At 34.6% G+C, this 24,691-nt stretch overlaps 5 protein-coding genes across 8 annotated transcripts; 4 read left to right on the top strand and 1 right to left on the bottom strand.

Moving 5' to 3' along the window:
- The first annotated feature begins 123 nt into the window (after positions 1-123).
- On the top strand, positions 124-4,845 carry LOC110755949 (P-loop containing nucleoside triphosphate hydrolases superfamily protein). The gene is made up of 9 exons (XM_021957276.2): positions 124-591; positions 708-770; positions 1,142-1,219; positions 1,442-1,662; positions 2,166-2,238; positions 2,375-2,659; positions 3,147-3,290; positions 3,447-3,497; positions 4,262-4,845. The coding sequence occupies exons 1-9, from the start codon at positions 292-294 to the stop codon at positions 4,331-4,333; spliced, it is 1,287 nt and encodes a 428-aa protein (XP_021812968.2). The 5' UTR covers positions 124-291; the 3' UTR covers positions 4,334-4,845.
- A 1,005-nt stretch (positions 4,846-5,850) lies between these two features.
- Positions 5,851-8,497, top strand: LOC110755936 (serine/threonine-protein kinase 52-like). The gene is made up of 7 exons (XM_021957263.2): positions 5,851-5,871; positions 6,651-7,092; positions 7,205-7,323; positions 7,436-7,584; positions 7,747-7,921; positions 8,057-8,191; positions 8,303-8,497. The coding sequence occupies exons 1-7, from the start codon at positions 5,851-5,853 to the stop codon at positions 8,495-8,497; spliced, it is 1,236 nt and encodes a 411-aa protein (XP_021812955.2).
- Positions 8,498-9,587: 1,090 nt separating this feature from the next.
- On the top strand, positions 9,588-10,749 carry LOC110755940 (RmlC-like cupins superfamily protein). The gene is made up of 2 exons (XM_021957267.2): positions 9,588-9,895; positions 10,375-10,749. Exons 1-2 carry the CDS (start codon positions 9,681-9,683, stop codon positions 10,577-10,579), a joined length of 420 nt encoding a protein of 139 aa, XP_021812959.2. The 5' UTR covers positions 9,588-9,680; the 3' UTR covers positions 10,580-10,749.
- Positions 10,750-11,941: 1,192 nt separating this feature from the next.
- On the top strand, positions 11,942-14,066 carry LOC110755948 (putative fructokinase-5). Its single transcript, XM_021957274.2, has 5 exons — positions 11,942-12,256; positions 12,403-12,813; positions 13,176-13,310; positions 13,466-13,582; positions 13,680-14,066. Exons 1-5 carry the CDS (start codon positions 12,074-12,076, stop codon positions 13,815-13,817), a joined length of 984 nt encoding a protein of 327 aa, XP_021812966.1. The 5' UTR covers positions 11,942-12,073; the 3' UTR covers positions 13,818-14,066.
- A 1,061-nt stretch (positions 14,067-15,127) lies between these two features.
- On the bottom strand, positions 15,128-19,736 carry LOC110755637 (ABC transporter B family member 26, chloroplastic-like). 4 transcript variants are annotated; one of them, XM_088246323.1, is made up of 18 exons: positions 19,065-19,736; positions 18,732-18,859; positions 18,570-18,612; positions 18,283-18,327; positions 18,028-18,150; positions 17,838-17,941; positions 17,641-17,695; positions 17,489-17,559; positions 17,263-17,365; positions 16,909-17,119; positions 16,640-16,713; positions 16,468-16,527; positions 16,308-16,382; positions 16,106-16,180; positions 15,748-16,029; positions 15,584-15,648; positions 15,437-15,497; positions 15,128-15,303 (listed from the first exon to the last, which is right to left on the bottom strand). In XM_088246323.1, exons 1-18 carry the CDS (start codon positions 19,464-19,466, stop codon positions 15,223-15,225), a joined length of 2,058 nt encoding a protein of 685 aa, XP_088102449.1. In that variant the 5' UTR covers positions 19,467-19,736; the 3' UTR covers positions 15,128-15,222. The 4 variants fall into 4 exon arrangements, with proteins under 4 accessions (XP_088102449.1, XP_088102450.1, XP_088102451.1 ...); XM_088246324.1 differs by having other exon boundaries at positions 16,468-16,524; XM_088246325.1 differs by having other exon boundaries at positions 17,296-17,365.
- Between the last annotated feature and the right edge of the window lie 4,955 nt (positions 19,737-24,691).

Below are 24,691 nucleotides of genomic sequence, written 5' to 3'. Positions count from 1 at the left end.
CTAAATAAAATTGGGATGCCCATTAGGCCCACAATTTCAATTTTTAACATACAAATAAAATTCAAATAAAAATTTCAATTTTTTCAAGTTATAAAACATTTTCTTACCCTTCAAAACAAAAAATAAAAGAAAAAGGAAAAATAAGATTGTATCGTATTCTATATCCCTCCCCAGTTGCCGCCAGTCAGCCAGGCCCAGCTAAGGTTAAAAGGGCTGTGGCCTGAAGAGCAGAGTGATTGAAGACCAGAGGGCAGCAGAGAAGGGAAGACCAGCGGCGGCAGCAGAAGCAGGATGATGAGTCATTGTCATAGTAGCTTGTGGGTAAACCCAAACCCGGTGGCGGTTGCGGGAGTGACGAGTTTGATGCTATTGAATTTGAAGAACAAGTTGTACTACAAGAAGAAGAACAACAACATATCCTATTCCTATTCCTATTCCAACTCCTATTCCTTGTCCCTGTGCTGCGTGGGATTGAGAGCGCCTATGGGTTTTGGCTACAGTTCCAGTTGCCTTGATGATCAACATCAGCAGCAGCAGCAGCATGATGTTGTCGTCCGGGATGATGAGGACGATCTCCGCTCCTTGTTGCAGGTCTCCCTTTCCGTTTTTCTTGTCGCCAAATTCTTTTAATTTCTTGGCAGGCGTTCCTTTTCAAGTTTCACTCTGCAGATTCTAAAAATTTAAGTCTTGTTTCCCTTGTATTGCAGATTCTTCCACATGATTTACACGAAAATCTTCTCAATGAGCCCAAAAGAGCTCGACTCTTAGAGGTCTCTCTATCTCCCTCATTTTTCTTATGTCTAGGATAGGATTCAGGCTCAATTATCATTGGAATTGTCTGTCAAGTATCGACTAGTCTCTATCTATCAACTGCTCAGTTGTATGAATCACTTGTTTATCTTCTTCAACTGCAATACAATTATAGAAACACCCTGCCTCAGTTAAACTTGTGTATCTCTAGTTGACACACTTGATGATGCAATCGCAAACTTAAAACAAAGTTTTCTTTAAAGGGGGCATTTCTCAATTCTCCCACTTTTTGTATCTATTTTGCATTTAGATAGCCTGTGTTTTTCTGGTTTTTTTTATTTATTTAAATATTATTACAGAATGATTATCCGATGCTTTATGTATGCCATAGGTTATATTGGATTTGGGTCGTATGCCGGAAGCACGCTATCATGGTGAACTTGGTGGCCAATATTTAAGGAGAACAGTGGTAAAGCCACACTTTTGGGGTTATAAATTGTTTAAGTCTTCCACTTCAATTAACTTTCTAGGGCAGTCAGCAACTTACTTGCAATGAATCAAATGGTACAGTGAATGGTATACTACACAGGCCTCCCTCCCCCCAACACATTCCCCCACACCCACACTATTTTAAAGAAAAAAAAAATCTTCAGTTGGATTTACTGATGTATTCAAAATGGCTGTTACCCAGGTATCGTTGAAAGAGTTGGAGCATGCTCAAAATGCTGTTGGAGATTTTGGGGGAGATAACAGAGCTGGCATTGAGGGTACCTTGCACAGAATATCAGCTATTAAGAGTAGGAAAGGGCTGATAGTTGGATTGACTTGCCGAGTTGGGAGGGCTGTAAGTGGTCAGATTGACATGCTTTATGATATGCTTCAATATGAGAAGAGCATCTTGTTTGTTGGAAGGTATGTAATCTGATTGTTGTTAAAAAGGTTGTCCTGGTAAACATGTGCTACAATGGGAGCAATTGGGTTGTTGGGTAATGGCATATAAACAAATCACACTACCATGTTGTGTCTTGCACAGCCTGCACATGGGTGTGACTGGTTTCTAAGGGGATAAGTAGTTGAAAAAGAATAAGAGATAGCTTTAACTGCGCTATATCTATCATTCTTTGGATCTTAAGAAATGACATCAAGAGGTCTTGTAATGCCATTCCAGCTTTTGCCAATGTCAAATGTGGTTTTGTACCTCCCTGGTGAACTGTGGCTCAATAAAATAAAGAAACAGGAAGAGTTTGGATATGGCAAAGATCACTGTGAACAATGAACATTGCTGTGACTCAGTAAAGAATCTAATAACTTATTGATTGATACAGGATTTCCAAAAATGTGCTTTTAAGTATTAGCATGTTTCTAAACTATGTGATATATAATTCCTTAGTGGTGATGTCCTTCAATTTGTCAAGGCCTGGGGTTGGCAAGACCACTGTATTGCGCGAGATTGCTCGTGTCTTGTCAGATGAATTTCACAAAAGAGTGGTAAGTTGAGTTTTTTGTCTTCTTCTTATATCATGTGGTGCCAACTCCCTCTCTCCCTCCTCTCTCTCTTCTGTTATAAGTGTTTGCATCTGTATTTCAACACATGATTCAAAGAACACTAACACTACTGGGACAGGTAATTATTGATACAAGCAATGAAATAGGAGGGGATGGAAATATTCCACATGCAGCAATAGGAGGAGCACGGAGAATGCAGGTAACAGAACCATCTATGCAACACAAGGTTATGATAGAGGCAGTAGAGAATCACATGCCTGAGGCGATCATTGTTGATGAGATCGGCACAGCAGCTGAAGCTCTTGCTTGTCGCTCGATTGCTCAGAGAGGGGTCATGCTTATTGCTACTGCTCATGGACAGCAGCTTGAGAATATACTAAAGAATCCTACTCTATCTGATCTGGTTTGTTCTGATCTCTATAAGAAACTCAATGTGGAATTATTCCTGCTTGAAGTTCTCTTATTCCAAATTACATCCAAACATAATTTTGGATTGTCTTCCCCTTATTGCATATTGGACTGTCCTGGATAATAGCAAATGAAGATCGAAATCGTTATAAGATCTAGTAAATTAGAGTAATAAGGGAACCACTGATGAGCTGGTCACCATGGTTAATGGACTTGTACACATCAATATTCCAGATTGGTTATTGGTATGCAAGTTCAGAGTAATGTGTGAAGCCAGTCAGGATTTAATTAATATGTCAAATGATTTTGAGGGTCTTGTACTCTTATACTCCCTTTCTTGTTGATAAGTTGTGCAATTAAATTGAAGTTGCAGCCCAACAAGTTATAGAGAACAGCCCCCATTGGCTGTGCAATGAGAAATAAATAATTTGATGCAGGATTTGGTAAAAGTTGCACTTCCAATTTGTAATTTCTGTTTTCAGGTTGGAGGAGTAGAAACTGTTACTTTAGGAGATGGTGAAGCCAAAGCTAGAAGATCTCAGAAAACCATTCTTGAAAGGCAAGCACCTCCAACATTTGAATTCTTAATTGAGATGAGACAGAGGCACTATTGGGTTACACATCAGGTGTGTAAATTAACTTATTAAGTGAATTCTTCATATGTAAGTTATTAACTTATATATATAAGTTGTTTTATTCATATGAATAAGTTATTCTTTAGTTCGTGCAATAACTTATTCACTTATATAATATACTCTTTTCCCTCTACTCTCATCCGGCAGACAGAAAAGAGTGTAGATATTCTGCTTCGTGGCAAAAGCCCACAGGTCGAGGTAATTCTCTCAGTAGCTGTATATTTTGACATCTTGTGGATTTAATTTGAAGTGTTGTTTTGCATATGGCAATTTACTCCTCTCAGATTTTGATATGATCATAACTCTATAGCAAGGAAAATTTCCTAGCAACCAAAGTCAGATAAAATCAAGATGCATAGTTAAAATTATAGAATTTTAACTGTTTGTAAGTATTCACATCATCCTTTTTTTATTTTTTATTTTGTTGGTATATGTGCCAAAAAAAGTAGTGGTTTGATTGGCTTGACCTAGCGAGCTTAAACTATAATCCCTCTGAAGTTTTTAGGTCTCAAAGACATATTCTTGTCCTTTGCTTTATTTTTCTTTTCCCTTTTAGCTAAACAATTGGCCAGTTAAAGGTTGATATATTGATGACAATTTCATTTTCCTTTGTCAACCCAACAATGTCATATCACAGATAATTGTTTTGGATTTTTTGTTTTTGTTTTTATATTGGCAGTGTGTGATTTAATTGAGCATGTGGCTCTGGAAAACCACCAGGAGGGCTATGTAACTCATAACTACTTGGAATTTGGTTTCGTTGATGCAAGTTTTAATCCAAATCATAATTTGCTAGGAGGGAACGCATATTGAAATTACCTTGTGTTTTTTTGTTTGCCAATAGTTGCTTGATTATCATACAACAGTTTTTTCTTCCCGGGCGAAGTTTTCCTCTATTGCTTTCGTTCTGTTTTGCTCTCGAGCTGTGTTAACTAAAAACTTTAAACATTTTGATTTTGCAGGTCAGGAGAAGGGATAAGAAGTTCAAGGTTGTAATAGAAAGATCAAAGTCATATGACGAGTGTGAGGCTTAATACGTGCTTCATTTTCTTAAGTTTTACAGGAAGATTCCAAAATTCAAATTTGCGGAAACCCTTGTGTTGTTTTTTCCTAAGGCAAGAAGGCTTTGCTTTAGCGAAAAACTCTAAAGAAAGAGAATAGAAGAGGCCAGAAGAGCCTTTCCCAGATGGGTGTTCTCTTTGGCAAGTGCGCAAGATGTGACAGATTAACTTAGCTAGTTTAACAGGAGAGCATTATTAATGGATAGAGGGATGGAGGGATGGAGGGATGGAGGGATGCGAGTAGAGATCCTAGGTTCGAACCTTCATGTAATACTAGTAAATAAAAGAGGGTACCCATTTTCGTAGACGTTTAAAATTTTTCATTTTGATATTGTGATGAGAGGAGCGATGAATAAACAAAGAGCAATTGGCTGTGGGAAATCCTTGTGTAAGCAAAAAGGAATCCAATGGGTGAAACTATGCTCTTGAGGTATGTTTAAGGCCGTAGAGTGCCTTGTGCAGTAACAGATATATTGACCAATTCATTGATGCTTCCGAATTTAGTATGCATGTGTATCACGACGTGTGGAAATTTAGGAGGAAGTATTTGCGCAATCATTAGTGATGATTAATATTGGGATTGGATTCATCATTCTCTTCAAGTGCAACTGGGGCTGAGTGGCTAGTATCAGCTACATTTAAAAGGTTTTATCTGGGTCCAATCCAGGAAGCAGCGCCAAGTTAGCGGCTGCACTTCACCATTATTAAGCAGCACTACCCCGCTTGAATTTCTTGGATGGAAGAAAAAAGATAGAGAACGTCCAAAATCATAAGAGATTTACAACATATAGAAGGGTTTTGAAAAACAATCATTTGCCATGGTGGAGAGAAGACGAAGGGACTGAGGATATAATATGGTCTAAATTTGTATTATATATAATATTGATAAGGGTTAACATATTTTTTTGGGAGATTCACTATTATACCCAATATAGGAGCTCAAATTATAAAAAAAATCTATATAAAATGGATTTTAGAAACACACCCAAAGTTCATTTACAATATAACAAAAAGGCTTTTAATTTCTTTTAAATTACAAAACTGTCATTGATTTCTTAAAACAAATCCAACTCCAAGCCAAAACAATCAAGGGCATCAAAGTAATTTAATAATCAAAATTAAATTCAATAGGGCCATCTATCATTTTTTGAGTTTTTTTTTTGGGTTTATTTATAGAAATTAAATGGTGTAAGGTTTATTTATAGTTTTAATGCTAAGAATGAATATATGACTAAATATCTTTATTTTTTTTTTGTTTCTAAAATAGTACTTCATTACGAAAACGCTAAAACATCACCAGTGATATAGGGAAACGAAGAAATAGAAGGCAAGGACTATACTAAGCTAAAAAAGCTTAGAGGGACATGTGGCAAAATTTTACACAAGGGACAAAAGGGGACATGAAATTTGGGGATAACAAATCCCAACCCGTAAAGAACAACTCGCCAATCCGAAAAAGCTGAGGAATTTGGGGATGTGATTTCGAATTTATGGGTTTAGATGACTACAAGGTAGAATTGTTTGTTCAAACTATTATCAGAGAGTTTCAAAGTTTATTTGACCACTCAATTAGATAGTTGTTATTATAACCTTTTCTTGAAGCACCGTGTTCGTCTATTTTGTTAATCCCAACTAGATGCCTAATGATTTTCAATTTGCATGATTTTTTGCAAGAATGATCTATGAATGAAGACTTTAAAAATAGATGGTTTGGAATTGGATCGTTGAAAAAATATTCATAGGGACCTAAATAGTGTCCCTCAAAGAAATATATATATAGGGTCAACATGAGTTTTTATTGGTGAAAGTAGGAAGTAGGGTTTCCAAGATTATGAGTTTTCCCCGGTATTCGGTGACAAATACAACTAGCTTACTCATATGTGAGAAGCGAAGCTTAAGCCTTAGGCCAAGGGTGCAACAGATGTCGTGAGTTGTATGGTTCCATTATTTTTTTTTCCTTTTAACAAAATAAGATGTATATCTACGTTTAAAAAAAAATAAAAGATATGAAAAAAAGATACCACACCATTTGGTGCTTAATCTATTTAATTTTATAAATTTAGGGCTGGATTATCTTCTTAAATAAAAAATAAATTTTACTTTTGCACCGCATCATTGGTGGGGCGAACACAAATGTGATAAATGGCTTTCTATTTTTTTTTTGGGGTTAAAAAATGTGATAAATGGCTTAGTTCTAGGGATCTAGTCGAAAAGACAACGTAATATAAATAGGTCCATTTTGATATTTTGGGGTCTGTATAAATAAATAGTTATAAACTTCTAATGCTAGGTAAATGAAGGTAGTGTTCCATTTGTAAATGGATTACCATACCTTGTTAGAAAGGGAAGAGGCCTCGTGGTTCGACTCTATATATACAACTCAAACCTCCTAACTCTCATACCTAAAATATATACCCAACCACACCACAAACACCACAAACTCAAAACTCTCATAAACTCTCATACTAAAGAAATGGCATTGGCAACCAAGATTGACGTGAAAAGTTTGGACGAGCAGTTGGAGAATCTCCACCTGCGCTATATGAAGAAGAAGAAGAAGAAAGAGTTGCATGATGAAGAAAGCAAAGTCATCAACGTGAGAGCCGTGGCGGCCAAAGAAGTTCCTCAAGAATGGAAAATCATTCGAGAGAAACTTGTAGTGAAACAAGTTTTTGCCCGTGGAGGCTTCGGTACTGTCCATAAAGCCATCTACGATGGCCAAGAAGTTGCAGGTATGGTTATTTTAAATATGTTTACATGCACAAATTCATGTGTATATATGTGTACATAATTTTCTCAAACTTCACTGACGGTGTATCTTTTATTTTTTCCTTGATTATACAGTCAAAATGTTGGAGTGGAGAGAAGACGGCCGAACAAAAGCTGAAATAGCTTCTTTGAAGAAAGATTTTAGGCAAGAGGTTTCCATTTGGCATAAGCTTGATCATCCTAACATTACTAAGGTACTACGACAATGGTTATTTGTTTTTGCTTTTCGTTCTTCTGTCTACTCTCAAATATTTTTATCTTTATTTGTTATTAATTCTTTTTCTTTAATTTTTTTTTGGTGATTAGTGTATTGGAGCCACAACGGATACTGATTCTGCCTCTGTTATTACTGAGTATCTTTCCGGTGGAACCCTAAAAGCCTTCCTCATACAACACCGGAAAAAGAAGTTGCCTCTCAAGACAGTCAAACGACTAGCAGTTGATCTTGCTAAAGGGTATCTCTCTTTTCCTACATATATTATTTATCTTTGTTGATTTCTTTCCCTGGACCTAAGTAATATATAGTGTAATAATACATACGTTTCTAACATATGTTTTTCAATATATATTATATATGCAAATATACTAATGATATATGTATGTGTGTTTGCATGCAGATTGAGTTATTTGCACTCCAAGAACATTGTTCATAGAGACGTGAAAACGGAAAATGTGCTTCTTGATAAGGATGGCAGGGTGAAGATAGCAGACTTTGGAGTTGCTCGTCTTGAGGCTTCAAATTTAGTAGAGATGACAGGCTACACGGGAACCCCTGGATACATGGCCCCTGAGGTATCAATTAATTCACTTTCTTTTTTCTCTACTTAGATTTTAAAGGCTTGCCCTAGACTTTGAATTATATTTTAATTGCAGCAATCTGATCAATACCAAATGTTCTAATTGGATAATATGATGATGATGATGCAGGTCTTGGAAAGTAATCCCTACAACAGAAAATGCGACGTTTATAGCTTCGGCATTTGCTTGTGGGAGATGTATTGCTGCGATATGCCCTACCCTAACATCACGTTCTCCGAATTGACTTCAGCTGTTGTTTATAAAGTATGTAATTTATATTTCCATCTTTCTTTCTTTCTTTTTGTCAAATGAAGCTTTATAATGTAGTCTGAGTGACCCCAAACTTACTATCTTTGTACTTTTGTGTTGCTTCAGAATTTGAGGCCAGAGATACCCAAGCGTTGCCCAAGCTCTCTAGCCAAAGTGATGAAACAGTGCTGGGATGTAGAACCCAAGAGAAGGCCAGAAATGGAGGAGGTTGTTTCCATGCTAGAGGCAGTTAACACGTCAAACAGTGAAGCCTCGATTCGTAGTCATGCTCCTTCAGGTTGCTTCAGCTTCTTCAGCTAACAGACTCATTTCAACCCACGTTGTAATATTTAAGTTGAGATTGCTGAATTAAATGACAAAAGAGGAGTGTGGTACTCTTTCCTTGACTGAATTTTCCTCCTTCGGGAGGTTTTTTATAGCAAGGTTTTAACGAGGCCACTAATTTACTCCTCTAGTTCTCTGATTGCTAGATGTATTTTAAGCAGTCAATGAAGGTGATTTCAGTTTGATCCCAAAAAAATGACAAATTTTGATTGAACATGTTTATCATTGAAGTTTCAGCACAAACGCAAGTGAAAATGAAATACAGAACAAGGACAAAAACACACTAAGAGAGATTATAATTAACTAAGTAAATGACGGAAATCACTTCAGCTTCACTCCTTAACATACAATGTAATTGTGAACATTAGCTTAAGAAGTCCTCCATGACTTTCAGCCCTAATTTTCTTTCCTACTATACAGTTGATGAAGCATCATGCTAACTCACCAAGAATGGTCAGTAACGTAAATGACTACTTACATATATAGAGATTGGATAAGAAGATTATTCGATTCAATGACACAATTTGGTTCATGGTGTCCAAGGGCTGCTTATACCAACTACATTTGATTAATATCTATTGCAAACTACTTCTTGAATAGCTAGGATTAGATTGGTCAGAACAATGAAAAAACACTTGTTGATTTTATCTCTCCTCTATTATATTATATATAATATATAGAATTTGTAATAAACAACTTATAATTTAAGTTAAAATTTCCTCTAAAACAAATTAGACATGACTCAATTAGAAATATTTAGCTCTAAATATGTAATTATTGAATACTTAGGTGTTTTATATACTTGTATATTTTCTTCTTTGACCCCCCCTAACTTTACAATTCTAGCTCCACCCCTGGATGAATGCATGTGAACATGTGAGGGGACATGCTATACACACACATTATAAAAATAATAATAATAATAATAAATTGTGAATAAAGATGAGGTATATTATATATACGTTAAGGCCAAAAGAAAGGATAAGGCATATGTGGAAGAAAATCGCTAAGACGTGGACACCAGGAAAAGTTATAAAGAAAATATAAAAGGAAAGAAAACTAGTAAGGTTCTGATCTGAAACAAACGTACCGCTTGAAGTGTCGAGAGGGCGAGGGGGGGAGAGAGAGAGAGAGAGAGAGAGAGGGACAATAATACAATATGGCGTCATTACGTGTTACTAATAGTTTTAGTATATTAAACACCGAACCGAAGCGCTCCTTATTTTCTCCAACAACAAGGAGGAGCAGAAGATCATCATCAGTGAGACTGACAGTAGTAGCAGAGACTATGTCTACTGATAAATTGGGTATCAAAGTTGATAAGAATCCTCCCGAGTCCAGGCTCAGCCAACTGGGCGTCAGAAATTGGCCCAAGTATTTATCTCTTCTATTCTCTCTCTCATTTTCCTTTTTCGCAATAACAAATTAATATATTTTCTGGTGTCGTATTGGGAAGAGATGAGTAAACTTGCATGTCCGTTGAGACACATACAATATTGCATCTGTTGGAAAATAATAATTACATCTTTGTTTCTCTGTTGATTTTCTCTTTTAACTTTTTTTTATTTTATATTTTGTTTATTCTGATTATGAGACGAAAAATATATAGCGAGAGGCAATTATTTGGTTCACCAGTTGATGTAGTTGTTATTTTCTCAATTACAAGATAAAATGCAATTTGAAAAGTTTAAAGAATTTATTTCTTAGGATTTAGGGTGACTTACAAAATGAAAAGATCAATTAGTAAGTAGAAGTTATTGTAATTTTACTCATGCTTTGTTGCTTTGAGCTTCATATCTTCTCTCTTTTGGTTGGGACATGATATTAATTATGCATATGCGCTGAGTTAACAGGTGGAGTTGCCCCCCAAGCAAATTTCCATGGACATACAGTGACAAAGAGACTTGCTATCTGCTGGAAGGAAAAGTGAAGGTTACCCCAGCTGGGTCAAATGAGTCAGTTGAGATTGGTGCTGGTGACTTGGTGGAATTTCCAAAGGGAATGAGCTGCACTTGGGACGTGTCAGTGGCTGTAGACAAGCACTATAACTTCAGCTAGAATTAATATTAATTCTATATAAGCCATTTGCCTCATTTTGCAATAAATCTATGGGACATGTTATGTACAACCTAGTTAATGATTTGTAAACGATATGCAGATGGTATATATGTGCATGTGCTTTTGGACTTGTTATATATATACCAAAATCTATGTCCCTTTTTCTAGAATGAGCACCAACTTTGGCATTGGACAGTTGATGAGCATGCAGCAGCACATTGGTGCTCATTGAATGACCAATGACCACCTCTTTTGTCTCTTGGAGTGCTTTTAGGCATGTAAACATTAATTTTTTAGGCCACTCCCACTTCAAACAAGAGAAAATCACAAGGCTCTCCACTTTTGACCTAATTTCGGTTTCAAAAAATAGATTTGAAGGAGATGCAATTGTAACAAGATTAGTTCAGCTGGCAATGGCATTAGTTTAATTAATATTTTAAGCTCACATATATGTGTTAGACCCTCCAGTGGTAAGGAGAGGTGAGTAGTGCCTTAGGTAGTAGAATTCTATAGATGAGGTTCTATCTCTTAACCGTTTGGATCAAATTGATTGGTTAGCTTGATCCAATGATTAAGAGATAGGACCTCATCTAAGGCCCTCACTATAGTCTATAGAATGACTCGCCTCGAGTATTACTTTCGGCCCTAGGGCCTTAGCTCATCAAGGATCAAGGATGATGGATCTCATTTTGATTGTTTCCTTTGAACAAAAAAAAGAAAAAAAAGAAAATATATGGATCAACCATCAGTATCCTGATGCTGTGCTAGGAGTTTTTATTGGTGGTAAATCTTCTATTTTGTTTCCGAAAATCCCTAGGAAATTGCGCAGAATTAAACGACCTGAAATTGAATTTGAACGGGCAACAAACGCAATTTGAGAGTTATATAGAAGATACAATCCCATAGCGTGAAGGAGCAGCTTTTGTCTAGTGTCCCCTAGTCATGATATTCAACTAGATCAGGCCAAACAAGGAATTAGAAGTTTATCGTGTAATGAAACAAAAAGAGTCGATTTTATATAAAGTAACAAATCGTTTGAAAAATCACCCCAGATTCTCTTCATTATATGAGATAAGATTTAGAGTCACAATCATATCTCAATTTATGAATACAAAGCAGAATCCAAAACAAGTAATAATACGCGGTTTCGCAAGTTACAATGAAATGCTTTTAAGACCGACTATTGATAATTATCTGTTATGACGATCGGAGGGACAATAATGAATTTAGCAATCTTTGAATAATATGAGCCGTTTGATAACACGATGCATATTACTACTAGTTTATCTTCAACAACTAATTTCAGTTGGAATTATATCGCAATATGGATAGTAAGTATTTGCTAATTTTACGGTGAACACTATCTTCCTCCCAAAGAAACGTTCTCTCTATATAAAGGGAGGGCTGGCCAATGACCAAATGAATCAATAATATATTTATATATACAGATCTTGTTGAGAAGAATCAAAGAAGAAGAAGAAGAAGAAGAAGACAATGGCGAATTCAGGGAGCCCATTGATTGTAGCTTTTGGAGAGATGCTCATCGACTTTGTGCCCGACACTGCAGGAGTTTCGCTGGCTGAGTCCACGGGCTTCCTCAAAGCCCCCGGTGGTGCCCCTGCCAATGTGGCTTGTGCCATCACCAAGCTTGGTGGTAAATCGGCTTTCATTGGAAAGGTTAGATATAGATCGATCAATCTCTCAGTCGCTCTCTCTTTTTTTTCTCTTGTAGTAATAGATCTATTGCTTGCTGGTTTTGATTAAGAAATCAATTATTATTACAATAAGTTTTACGTAGTGATTAAGGAGTTGTGCATGTGCAGGTTGGAGATGACGAGTTCGGGCACATGCTGATCAACATATTGAAGAAGAATGGGGTGAACGCTGAGGGAGTGTGCGTGGATACGCATGCTAGAACGGCGTTGGCGTTTGTGACCTTAAAGAAGGACGGTGAAAGAGAGTTCATGTTCTACAGGAACCCTAGTGCTGACATGTTGCTAAAGGATTCAGAGCTAAACATGCCTCTTATTAAGCAAGCTAAGATATTCCACTACGGATCCATTAGCCTCATCTCCGAGCCATGCAGATCGGCTCATATGGCAGCCATGAAAGCCGCTAAGGATGCCGGTATTATGCTTTCCTATGATCCCAATGTTAGGCTGCCTCTCTGGCCCTCTGCTGATGCTGCAAGGGAGGGGATCAAGAGCATATGGAATCAGGCTGATTTCATCAAGGTTTATTATTTATATTCTCTCTTTTTTGTATATTAATATAAAATACAAATTACCTGCTCATCTTCCAGATCAATTAGATATACGCATCCAATCCCCCCCAAAACAAATCTTTATTTAATTTTATGACTTCCTTCTTAATTAGATCGTCCATGGTGGCACTCAATTTTAGCTGCAGGACTGTTTATAATTGGATGTCAAAATTGGATTAGGGTTTATAGTATTCTTGACTTCTTAATTACGCTTTGCTGCAAATCTATTTTATTGAATTAATTATTCTATTTAATGCTATATAGGTACATACGTCTTGGGTGATTAATTATAGATATTATTGTGATTAATGATTGTTGCATGCATATATATAGGTGAGCGACGACGAGGTGCAATTCCTAACGCAAGGAGATGCAGAAAAAGAAGATGTGGTTCTGTCCCTATGGCATGACAACCTCAAACTGCTTGTGGTCACTGATGGTGAGAAGGGCTGCAGATATTTCACTAAGGTGCGTGCGTAATTATTATCTAGAGCTATTGCACTTGAACATGATCTCTATACATGTATATATATACACTTGTTTTTTTCCTTGTCTACTAAATCAGTGTGCCCACTTGGTTTAACATTGCTTCCTGATAATACATGCATGTAAATGTAATACAGAAATTTAAAGGAAAGGTGACTGGCTTCTCGGTTAAAGCTGTCGACACAACTGGTGCTGGTGATGCTTTTGTTGGCTCATTTTTGGTTTCCATGGCCAAAGATATGTCCATCTTTGAGGTAAGTTCAGTCCCAAATTAATTAGACATGTTTTTTAAACTTGTATTTCTGGGTTGTAATTGGTCTAACCCTTAACTTTAATTAACTACATATATAGGATGAAACAAAATTGAAGGAGGCTCTGTCTTTTGCAAATGCTTGTGGAGCAATCTGTACTACTCAGAAGGGTGCAATTCCAGCTCTTCCAACCCAGTCTGCTGCTCTTGAACTCATTTCCAAGTCCAAATCCAAGTAGATGTTTTCATTTCCTCTTTGGTTTAGGATCACACTCTCCTTGTTTATTTTCTCTGGTGGTTGTTCCGTTAATTGCCATCTTTTTGGATAATTTCTTTGTTCCCTTTCTTAAATCCAGTTAAGGATAACAAGTAATTATCCCAAATTTCTTATTTAACTTCAGTTTTTATGCTAAGATTTGTGAATCTCTCTCCCTCCTTCAAACCTTTAATTTTTGTTGTTTTGAGAGCAACCTCAAACTTCAGTTAGGTCACCATTAAATAATAAGAATAACTGTAGCCTTCAGTTCACGCTATATTATTTAAGATTATGTCTTCATCAAACCATTGTGTTCTCTTTTACATTAATACCAATTTTAATAATTTAACTAGATGTGCACATTAAAATATTATGTACAAACAAATGTAACAGATCATATTCCTGTTGTTCCTATTTGGTGTTTTGGGTTACTTACGTCTTAGTATTTTCGTAATGTGACATTACATGGACAAATCAATAATCAACATAAGATGGGAGTGGTCCTCGCATATCATAACAGCCGTGTCTGGGTTTAACAGGCTTGCCAACTCAGGTTGGACCTTCTTATACTCTTCCCTGACAAATGTTGCAGCTTCAGCTGCATGATCAGTATCTACCAGTGCAACACAGCACCCTCTAAATAGAAAGTGTGATTCAAGAGGAAGGAGGAGGAAGCTCCTCAACGTAGAAGGATGATAGTGGGGTTTAAATAGAAAACTCTTTTATTTATTTATTTTCCAACTTGGGGTGTATTTAAGGGTAGTTTTGGAAGATAGTAGGGTTTTCTTAGAAATTGTGAAAATTTAAATTAGAAGTTGGGGTGAACTTAGAACATGGGGTGAACAAAGAGAAATGTGGGGTTTAAATAGAAAACTCTTTTTTTTTCCTTTCTTTAATTTATTATTGGATTAATAAAAGTTTGCTTTTGTTAAAAGAAAAAAAGGATCAAAACTGATTTTATTCTTTCAATAACTTTTAGGTTTTTACTTTTAGGTGAGTTTCTCTTGGTAACTTTTATGTTTTTTAATTTTTTTTAGTATAAACGATAATCTAAACTATAGAGGATCGGGATTCTCATACACATAACTAAAATACCATGAGACCTGTGGTCTACAAGTCAAAGCCGTTTTTCACTGTAAAAGCAATATTCTTGTGTTGTAAGTTTTAAGTTGTACGTGATGTTTTGCGTCCGTCCGCCACTATCGTGTTAATCCATGATGATTTTTCTTCTTTCACTTTTTATTGTTGGAAAAAAAAATATATATAAAGGCCCAGGCCCAGCCAACTACACAATTGAGAAATCCAAAATTGAGCCTTATGGAGAGAAAAATGGGATGAACGCTATTTCACTAGTGTTTTAAAAAGAACATCTGAATCATATTGCTCGGTCAAGCCAAAGTATCTGTTTGAGCTCCAACCAATTTTGCATATAATCCATCCTTCTCGAGGAGCCCTGTGTGATTACCCATCTGCATATATATAATATAGGGAGCTTCACATTACACAAATCATAAATCAATGACAACGGGACATTCGGATTGTATGTGTATATATACGCATCCTTTTTTAAATACAGAAATAAATAAATCAATAAAACCTGACCTCAGTGATTCGACCAACGTCCATTACAACGATTCTGTCAGCAGCTTTTACGGTTGAAAGCCTGCAAAACGATGCATATTACTCAGGATAATGCAGAAGATATCAAGAAAAGAAAAGAGAAGAATGGAGTTGTTGTAAGAAGTTCACCTGTGTGCTATGACAATGACGGTTCTTTTTGCTTTCATGTCACTTCTTAATGCATGAATAACCCCCTGGAGATGGAGGATATGAGAGCCAGCAGCATTAGAACTTGCTTGTATGTATAACAATTGAGTTGACGGATAGTTTAAATCTTGAGAGAGAGTACTTGCCTTAACATAGTGTTCGGTTTCAGAATCTAGAGCACTAGTGGCTTCATCAAGGATCAATATAGCTGGGTCTCTAAGAATGGCCCTGGCAACAGCGATTCGCTGCTTTTGTCCCCCGCTGAGTAAATTATCGTCCACGACGGTTTCATAGCCGTCAGGAAGAGAGGAGATGAAATCATGAGCATAGGCCTGCTTTGCAGCGCATTCTATATCTTCTTTTTTAATGTATCTAGAGCAACCGTATTCTATGTTTGACTTTATGCTCATATGAAATATATGAGGTTCCTGTCTGAAACGTAAATTTAGATTACAATTCTATAGCATGCTTCTTAAGTAAGTCTTGCAGTTTGTGCATTCTAACCTGTGGAACAAATCCAATTTTTCCTCTCAACCACCTGATATCCAATTCTCTGAGAGGGAAACCATCAATGTAAATCTGCAAATCAAATGAGCTTCAGAACAAAATTTGATGACAGTCTAAGATGTTATAACAAAAATGGTGGAAAATACACAATAACTTATTCTGAGCGATGGATGGCAAATTTTCAGAAGAAGCAGCTTACCTGACCAGTGATTGGTTCATAAAGACGAAGCAAAAGATTCACCAATGTGCTTTTTCCACTACCACTCAGACCAACCTTGGCAAAATTTAGATGCAAGTCAGTCCTTAAAAATTTCCTGCTCTCTAAGAGGGATCATAATGTAAGCAAAGCTATCTCTTACAATTGCAACCACTTCATGTGCTTGTACGGAAACATTTATGCCATCTAGTACGGGGATCTGCTAAAATTTTGGAGAGAAGTTTTTAAAAAGCGTAATAATATGAGAAAACATTTGAAAGGAAAAAACGCAATGGAAGAATAAATTGGAATTATTTAGGCCAAAAAAGACATACTTTTGCCCTTGAAGGATAGCGAAAAGAAACATTCACAAACTGAATATGTCCCATTACCCTCTGCAACTTCACACCTGCAGACAGTGAGATTCCATTTTATGATAAATACATTTGAAAAGAAATTATATGAATTCATTTGATAATTACATATGAAATTATATGTAATTCCAGATAAGTTTATTCTTCTAAGCACAAGCGTTAGTTTCTAAAGCACCTCTAAGCAGCATGCAACATATAAAGCAGGGTTAAGAGTCTTTAATCAAAATAACCTTTTGATAAGACTTGGTCGCTGGGCAACAAGTCCATTAACTGAAGAACCTTTTCACTTGCTCCAACAGACTGCATCATTGATGATACATTGTCTGTGACCCTCCAAGTTGCGTAAATTAACCACTCACAATACAGTACATACTTAGTTAGTTGCTCAGCCGATACATGACCACTCATAATTGATATTCCTCCCAACACCACTGCAATAATCTGTAGACGTGATTTGACAAAGTGGAGTCAAATAATAGATTTTCATTTAATTGGAATAACTTAAGACATTTTCCTTTCTCACTTCAGAAAACCAATAACTTAAGACCCAACACCTTATGATAGGTAACTAAAAAGATCCAAACCTGTGTAGAACGATAAAGAGTACTGAAACTCACACACCAGAATCCATAAGCCACACTCTCTCGAATGTTTACAAAAGCAACTTTGTCTAGCCATTGCTTGAACCTAATATCACATAGGATGTATGCTTTAGGTGTCAGAATTCTCAGACTTTCTTGTGCTATGTTTATTAGAAAGACAACCGTAAAGAGAAAATGCCTGACAGGAAATTAATAGTAAAATATATACCTTCCAAATTCTTTTCTTTCAGTTCCATAAACCCGGACAGTTCTCATCAAGGAAAGTGTTTCTTGTGCAGCCTACATTCAAATAGGAAAGTGATCAACTAAAGAAGATTAACATAAATTTTGGAGCATTTTGGATCTAAAGTCTGCCTATACTTCATTGGCACCAGCAGTGAAGTCTTGGACTAACTTTGCAGCTTTCTTTTGGTACCTATATATTGTTATAAAATATAAAATAATCAAATATATCACTTCTTCATTTATTGTTATAGCAGAACTTTGTGGTATAAATAACCTCAAGCTTCAAAAAATCCAAATCAGATATAAAGTAGAAAGAAGGTAAAGAAGCTTACTGTCCATAAAGAAGAAAAATCATAGATAACACACAGCAGATAAACAATGTTGATAATGCGAGAGGCCGAGATAATATCAGCAAATTGATCAGTGCACCTATCCCCTGAATACAGAAAAACTGTAACTTAGACTAGACTATCAAAAAAATCAAATGCACATTTGGGGAAGGGGAAGGGTAAGAACCACAACCTGAAGAACATTGCGTAAGATCAAACTCATATCATTCGCAATAACAAGAGATAATCGTTGACAATCGGCCCCAAGTCTGCTCGTCAAATCACCAACTGCTTCTCTGTCGAAAAAGGATATATCCTACATCAAAGATGACACCAAAATAGAGTACAGAATTGAATAAAAACGAAGATCAAGCAAGTCAACATTGCTTTAAATAAATTTGTTGACAATTGGCACCCAGTTGTTCCAATTGCTAAATGAAACACAAACCTGGAAAAGAAGAACTGAATAAAGAGTTTCCCTGAGACACTTCATCTGCAGTATGATGTTTTGAGCAGCAGATGGTGTACAAAGAAATTAGATAACAATCCCGGAAATAAATAAATAAATAAAACCATGCTTTCAAACAGAGAAAGCACAAATGTACAAATCTTTATTATTTTATTTAAAAAGAACACTACAGGGATTTAACAATCGTGTAGAGGTCTCGTTGCTATTGGATTTCAAGTTTTTTCTTTCTTTCTTTATTATTGGGAAGGAATGAGAGAACCACTCACCAAAATAATGTTTGCAATCCCAAAACAACCACTTCGCAAGCCGCTGAAATTCAAATGAAACATAGTAAATAATCACATCATATCACAAAACAACCAACTCTAGTACAAACAAAGAAAAGAACGTTTTCAGATTCTGCAATCAAAGTGAATATAAGGACTGACCTGCATATCCCTGAAGTGATACACAAAAAAGCTAAAATTTTTGAGTTCCTAGAGAAAACCACAGCATCACTACTCTGAGCAGCAAATATGGATTCCGACAATATACTTGGAATAGAAATCTCTGAAAGCTGCAACATGAAAATATAAAAACATTACAATTTACACACCTAATAAAATGTGTCTAATTTAACAACGACAAATGCTTACTTCTCAATCTCAAAGTTGCTAATTTGCTCATACAAACTATGCAGTGATGTATATTAAACACTGACAAACACCCCAACCAATATCCAAAGCAAGTTCAATTATTGCAGGCAAAGAATTAAAACGCACCGCAGCAATGATCAAAGAAGTAAACGCGACAAAGATAACCCATCTTGATCCATGACTCTCCACCAAATCCCACATTCGACGAAGAGCGTGCAGTAGCGTAATGGGCTTCGCCGCCGTGCAGCTTTGCTCTTCCTTATCATGCTCACTTAAACTCCACCAACTACAACAACCACCTGGAAATGCCGAACCAAAAGGCCCAACCCACTTTTCAACAGCCTCGTTTCGGATATGGAAGCGGCGGGGTGGTTTTGATGTGAGGCTGTGAATTGGGATTTGGGGTATGGATATGGTGCTGAGATTACGAAGAGGGTTTCTGTGACGGAGATAAGAGGAGCTAGGCCTCCTCCTTGGGCTTGGCCTGAGAGAGCAAAGGTGAGACTGGTGGAAGTGGAACACGTCCATCGAAAATCAAATTTCGAAACTGGAAATTGAAATGGAATGCTACTAGCTACTCTACTCTGAAGGCCTAGTATAAGTGATAGATACGATTAGCATAGGAATGATGAACAACCAATTCCAAACGAGCACACTAGTTTGTTCCCCTTGTTCACAAATTCAGAAACCAGCAGGAAATCTGGTTTCAGTTGTTACTGTTTAATTCTCATCGTTTAGGGAGTGGCTCGGCGGAACCGCATAGTGCCCCCCTCTGAAATTTGTCCATTCCCTTTGAAAAATTTCCTGCAAATAATTCATAATTCGAATATATTTAAAGCGTATAGCCGGGCGGCTATACTATTTAAATATATACAAATATTTTAATAGTATCGCCGAGCGGCTATACACTTTGAATATATACGAATATTTTAACTGTACAACCGAGCGGCTATACCTTTAAAATATACGAATATTTTAATAGTATAGCAGCGCGGATATACTCTTTAAAATGTACGAATATTTTAACAGTGCAACAGCGCGGCTATACAGTTAAAATATATTCATATTAAAAGGTATAGCCGCGCGGTTATACACTTTCGATATATACGAATATTTTAACCGTACCGCCGTGCGGCTATACCTTTAAAATATACGAATATTTTAATAGTGCAGCCGCGCGGCTAGACTCTTTAAATATATACGAATATTCTCTTTAAATATGTACGAATATTTTAACACTGCAGCCGAACGGCTATAGGTTAAAATATATTAATATTAAAACGTCTAGCCGTGCGGCTATAAACTTTGAATATATACGAATATTTTAATCGTACAACCGAGCGGCTATACCTTTAAAATATACGAATATTTTAATAGTATAGCTGCGCGGCTATACGCTTTAAGTATATACGAATATTTAGTACAGCCGATCGGCTATACCGTTTAAATAGATTAATATTTTATGGGGTATAGCCGACCGGCTATACTCTTTAAAATTTACGAATATTTTAACAGTGCAACCGCGCGGCTGTACCGTTAAAATATATTAATATTAAAACGTAGAGCCGAGCGGCTATACACTTTGAATATATAAGAATATTTTAACCATATAGCCGCCCGGCTATAGCAAAGTAAAGAAACTAATTTTATCTTTTTAAAAAAATATATATATAAAAGAATAACATAAACACTTCTCCTTACGATATTTTGTCAGCATAGATATATGCCGGCAAATATTCGTCGGATTAGGTTTCTTCAAACAAAAAAACCTCTGCTGACAAAATTTCGTCGGGAGATGTCTTTTTAAAAATATATATATATAAACTTAGGATGTTTAGGTTAATTAATTTTTTTAAATTTTATTTTTAGTAATTAAATAATATATTTGACTGATTTAATGAGTTAAATTAGTAATTATGTTTTAATTATTATTTATTTAGTGAATATTTAGTATTAAATATGTTAATTAACTTCATGAATTATATTACTTAATAAATAGTAATTCAATTTTTCTTTTTCTTTTTTTCCTTTAATATTCACAAAGTAAATAATAACTAAACCGTATAGCCGTGCAGTTATACTTTTTTTTAAAAAATTTAAAAACTGCGTATAGCCGTGCGGCTGTACTATTTTTACATATTAAAAAAGAGGAGCCCAGTCATTAGGCGCCACGTGTCAAGACAACTCTACTTTTTAAAAAAAATTAAAAACACAGCGTATAGCCGCGCGGCTGTACTCATTTTTGTTTTAAAAAAAAGAGGACCCTCCAACGATTAGATGCCACGTGTCACTATACTATTTATTGAAAAAAAATCGTAGTATACCCTCCAGCGATTGTACTTTATAGATATTAATTTGCTAGTTTCGAAATATCCAAAGTAGATATTAATAAGCCACTATATAATGTTCTAGTATAATTTTTATAACATATATTATTCGTATTCAATAATATATGAGAATTATTTGTATAATACGTGAATCTTGTGTGAATTATTGAAAATTTTGTAAAAAATATGGGTATTAAGCATTGTATGTACATGTACAATATGACTATTGTACGTTTGCTTTTTTAAAAACAGTAGACATCTATAGAATATGAATGTATTATTGACAAATACGTACGTACATATAAACTTACATATATATATATATATATATATATATATATATATATATATATATATATATATATATATATAAGACTATAAGATATTAATTAAATTAAAGAAGTTGGGGAAAAAAGAAAAGTAAAGAAACTAATTTTATCTTCTTTAAAAAAAAAATATATATATAAAAGAATAACATAAACACTTCTCCCGACGAAATTTCGTCGGCATAGGTCTATGCCGGCAAATATTCATCGGATTAGGTTTCTCCCGACAAAAAAACTCTACGCCGACGAAATTTCGTCGGGAGATTTCTTTTTAAAAAACTATATATATAAACTTAGGATGTTTAGGTTAATTAATTTTTTTAAAATTTATTTTTAGTAATTAAATAATATATTTGACTGATTTGATTAGTTAAATTAGTAATTATATTTTAATTATTATTTATTTAGTGAATAACTAGCAATAAATATGTTAATTAACTTCATGAATTATACTACTTAATAAACAGTAATTCAATTTTTCTTTTTCTTTTTTTTCCTTTAATATTCACTAAGTAAATAATAACTAATCAAAGTAATTAAAAAAGAGAAATACATATCATGCTACTTAAAGGGTTTGTAAAATCGTATAGCCGCGCGGCTATACTTTTTTTTTAAATTTTAAAAACTGAGTATAGCCGTGCGGCTTTACTATTTTGACATGTCAAAAAAGAGGAGCCCAGTCATTAGGCGCCACGTGTCAAGACAACTCTATTTATAAAAAAAATTAAAAACGCAGAGTATAGCCGCCCAGCTGTAATCATTTTTGTTTTGAAAAAATAGAGGACCCTCCAGCGATTAGACGCCACGTGTCACTATACTATTTTTGAAAAAAAAAACCTACGGCTAGACTATTCTAAAAGGTCTATCTATACTATTTAATATATAAATTAAAAATAGAAAAGAGGACACTCCAAGTTTCATTGGTTTGTACTTTATAGATACTAATTTGCTAGTTTCAACATATCCAAAGTAGATATTAATAAGCCACTATATAATGTTTTAGTATAACTTTTATTACATATATTATTGGTATTCAATAATATATGAGAATTATTTGTATAATACGTGAACTTTGTGTGAATTATTGAAAATTTTGTAAAAAATATGGGTATTAAGCATTAGAAATGCGTATGTACATGTACAATACGACTATTGCACGTTTGCTTTTTAAATAATAGTAGACATCTATAGAATACGAATGTATTATTGAAAAATACATACCTACATATATACTTACATATATAAAACACCATAAGATATTAATTCAATTAAATAAGTTGGGGGAAAGTTTAATTGTAATGAAACTAATTATATATTTTTATACAAATTTTTTTTTTAAAAATAACATAAACACTTCTCCCGACGAAATTTCGTCGGCATAGGTCTATGCCGGCAAATATTCGTCGGATTACGTTTCTCCCGACAAAAAAACCTCTGCGCCGATGAAGTTTCGTCGGGAGAGGTCTTTTTAAAATCTATATATATAAACTTAGGATGTTTAGGTTAATTAATTTTTTTAAAATTTATTTTTAGTAATTAAATAATATATTTGACTGATTTGATTAGTTAAATTAGTAATTATATTTTAATTATTATTTATTTAGTGAATAACTAGCAATAAATATGTTAATTAACTTCATGAATTATACTACTTAATAAACAGTAATTCAATTTTTCTTTTTCTTTTTTTTCCTTTAATATTCACTAAGTAAATAATAACTAATCAAAGTAATTAAAAAAGAGAAATACATATCATGCTACTTAAAGGGTTTGTAAAATCGTATAGCCGCGCGGCTATACTTTTTTTTTAAATTTTAAAAACTGAGTATAGCCGTGCGGCTTTACTATTTTGACATGTCAAAAAAGAGGAGCCCAGTCATTAGGCGCCACGTGTCAAGACAACTCTATTTATAAAAAAAATTAAAAACGCAGAGTATAGCCGCCCAGCTGTAATCATTTTTGTTTTGAAAAAATAGAGGACCCTCCAGCGATTAGACGCCACGTGTCACTATACTATTTTTGAAAAAAAAAACCTACGGCTAGACTATTCTAAAAGGTCTATCTATACTATTTAATATATAAATTAAAAATAGAAAAGAGGACACTCCAAGTTTCATTGGTTTGTACTTTATAGATACTAATTTGCTAGTTTCAACATATCCAAAGTAGATATTAATAAGCCACTATATAATGTTTTAGTATAACTTTTATTACATATATTATTGGTATTCAATAATATATGAGAATTATTTGTATAATACGTGAACTTTGTGTGAATTATTGAAAATTTTGTAAAAAATATGGGTATTAAGCATTAGAAATGCGTATGTACATGTACAATACGACTATTGCACGTTTGCTTTTTAAATAATAGTAGACATCTATAGAATACGAATGTATTATTGAAAAATACATACCTACATATATACTTACATATATAAAACACCATAAGATATTAATTCAATTAAATAAGTTGGGGGAAAGTTTAATTGTAATGAAACTAATTATATATTTTTATACAAATTTTTTTTTTAAAAATAACATAAACACTTCTCCCGACGAAATTTCGTCGGCATAGGTCTATGCCGGCAAATATTCGTCGGATTACGTTTCTCCCGACAAAAAAACCTCTGCGCCGATGAAGTTTCGTCGGGAGAGGTCTTTTTAAAATCTATATATATAAACTTAGGATGTTTAGGTTAATTAATTTTTTTAAAATTTATTTTTAGTAATTAAATAATATATTTGACTGATTTGATTAGTTAAATTAGTAATTATATTTTAATTATTATTTATTTAGTGAATAACTAGCAATAAATATGTTAATTAACTTCATGAATTATACTACTTAATAAACAGTAATTCAATTTTTCTTTTTCTTTTTTTCCTTTAATATTCACTAAGTAAATAATAACTAATCAAAGTAATTAAAAAAGAGAAATACATATCATGCTACTTAAAGGGTTTGTAAAATCGTATAGCCGCGCGGCTATACTTTTTTTTTAAATTTTAAAAACTGAGTATAGCCGTGCGGCTTTACTATTTTGACATGTCAAAAAAGAGGAGCCCAGTCATTAGGCGCCACGTGTCAAGACAACTC

This window comes from Prunus avium, chromosome 8 (genome assembly GCF_965620075.1).
Source record: "Prunus avium chromosome 8, drPruAviu1.hap1.1, whole genome shotgun sequence".
NCBI classification, from domain to species: Eukaryota; Viridiplantae; Streptophyta; class Magnoliopsida; order Rosales; family Rosaceae; genus Prunus; species Prunus avium.
This window is presented reverse-complemented; position numbering and strand designations above follow the sequence as displayed.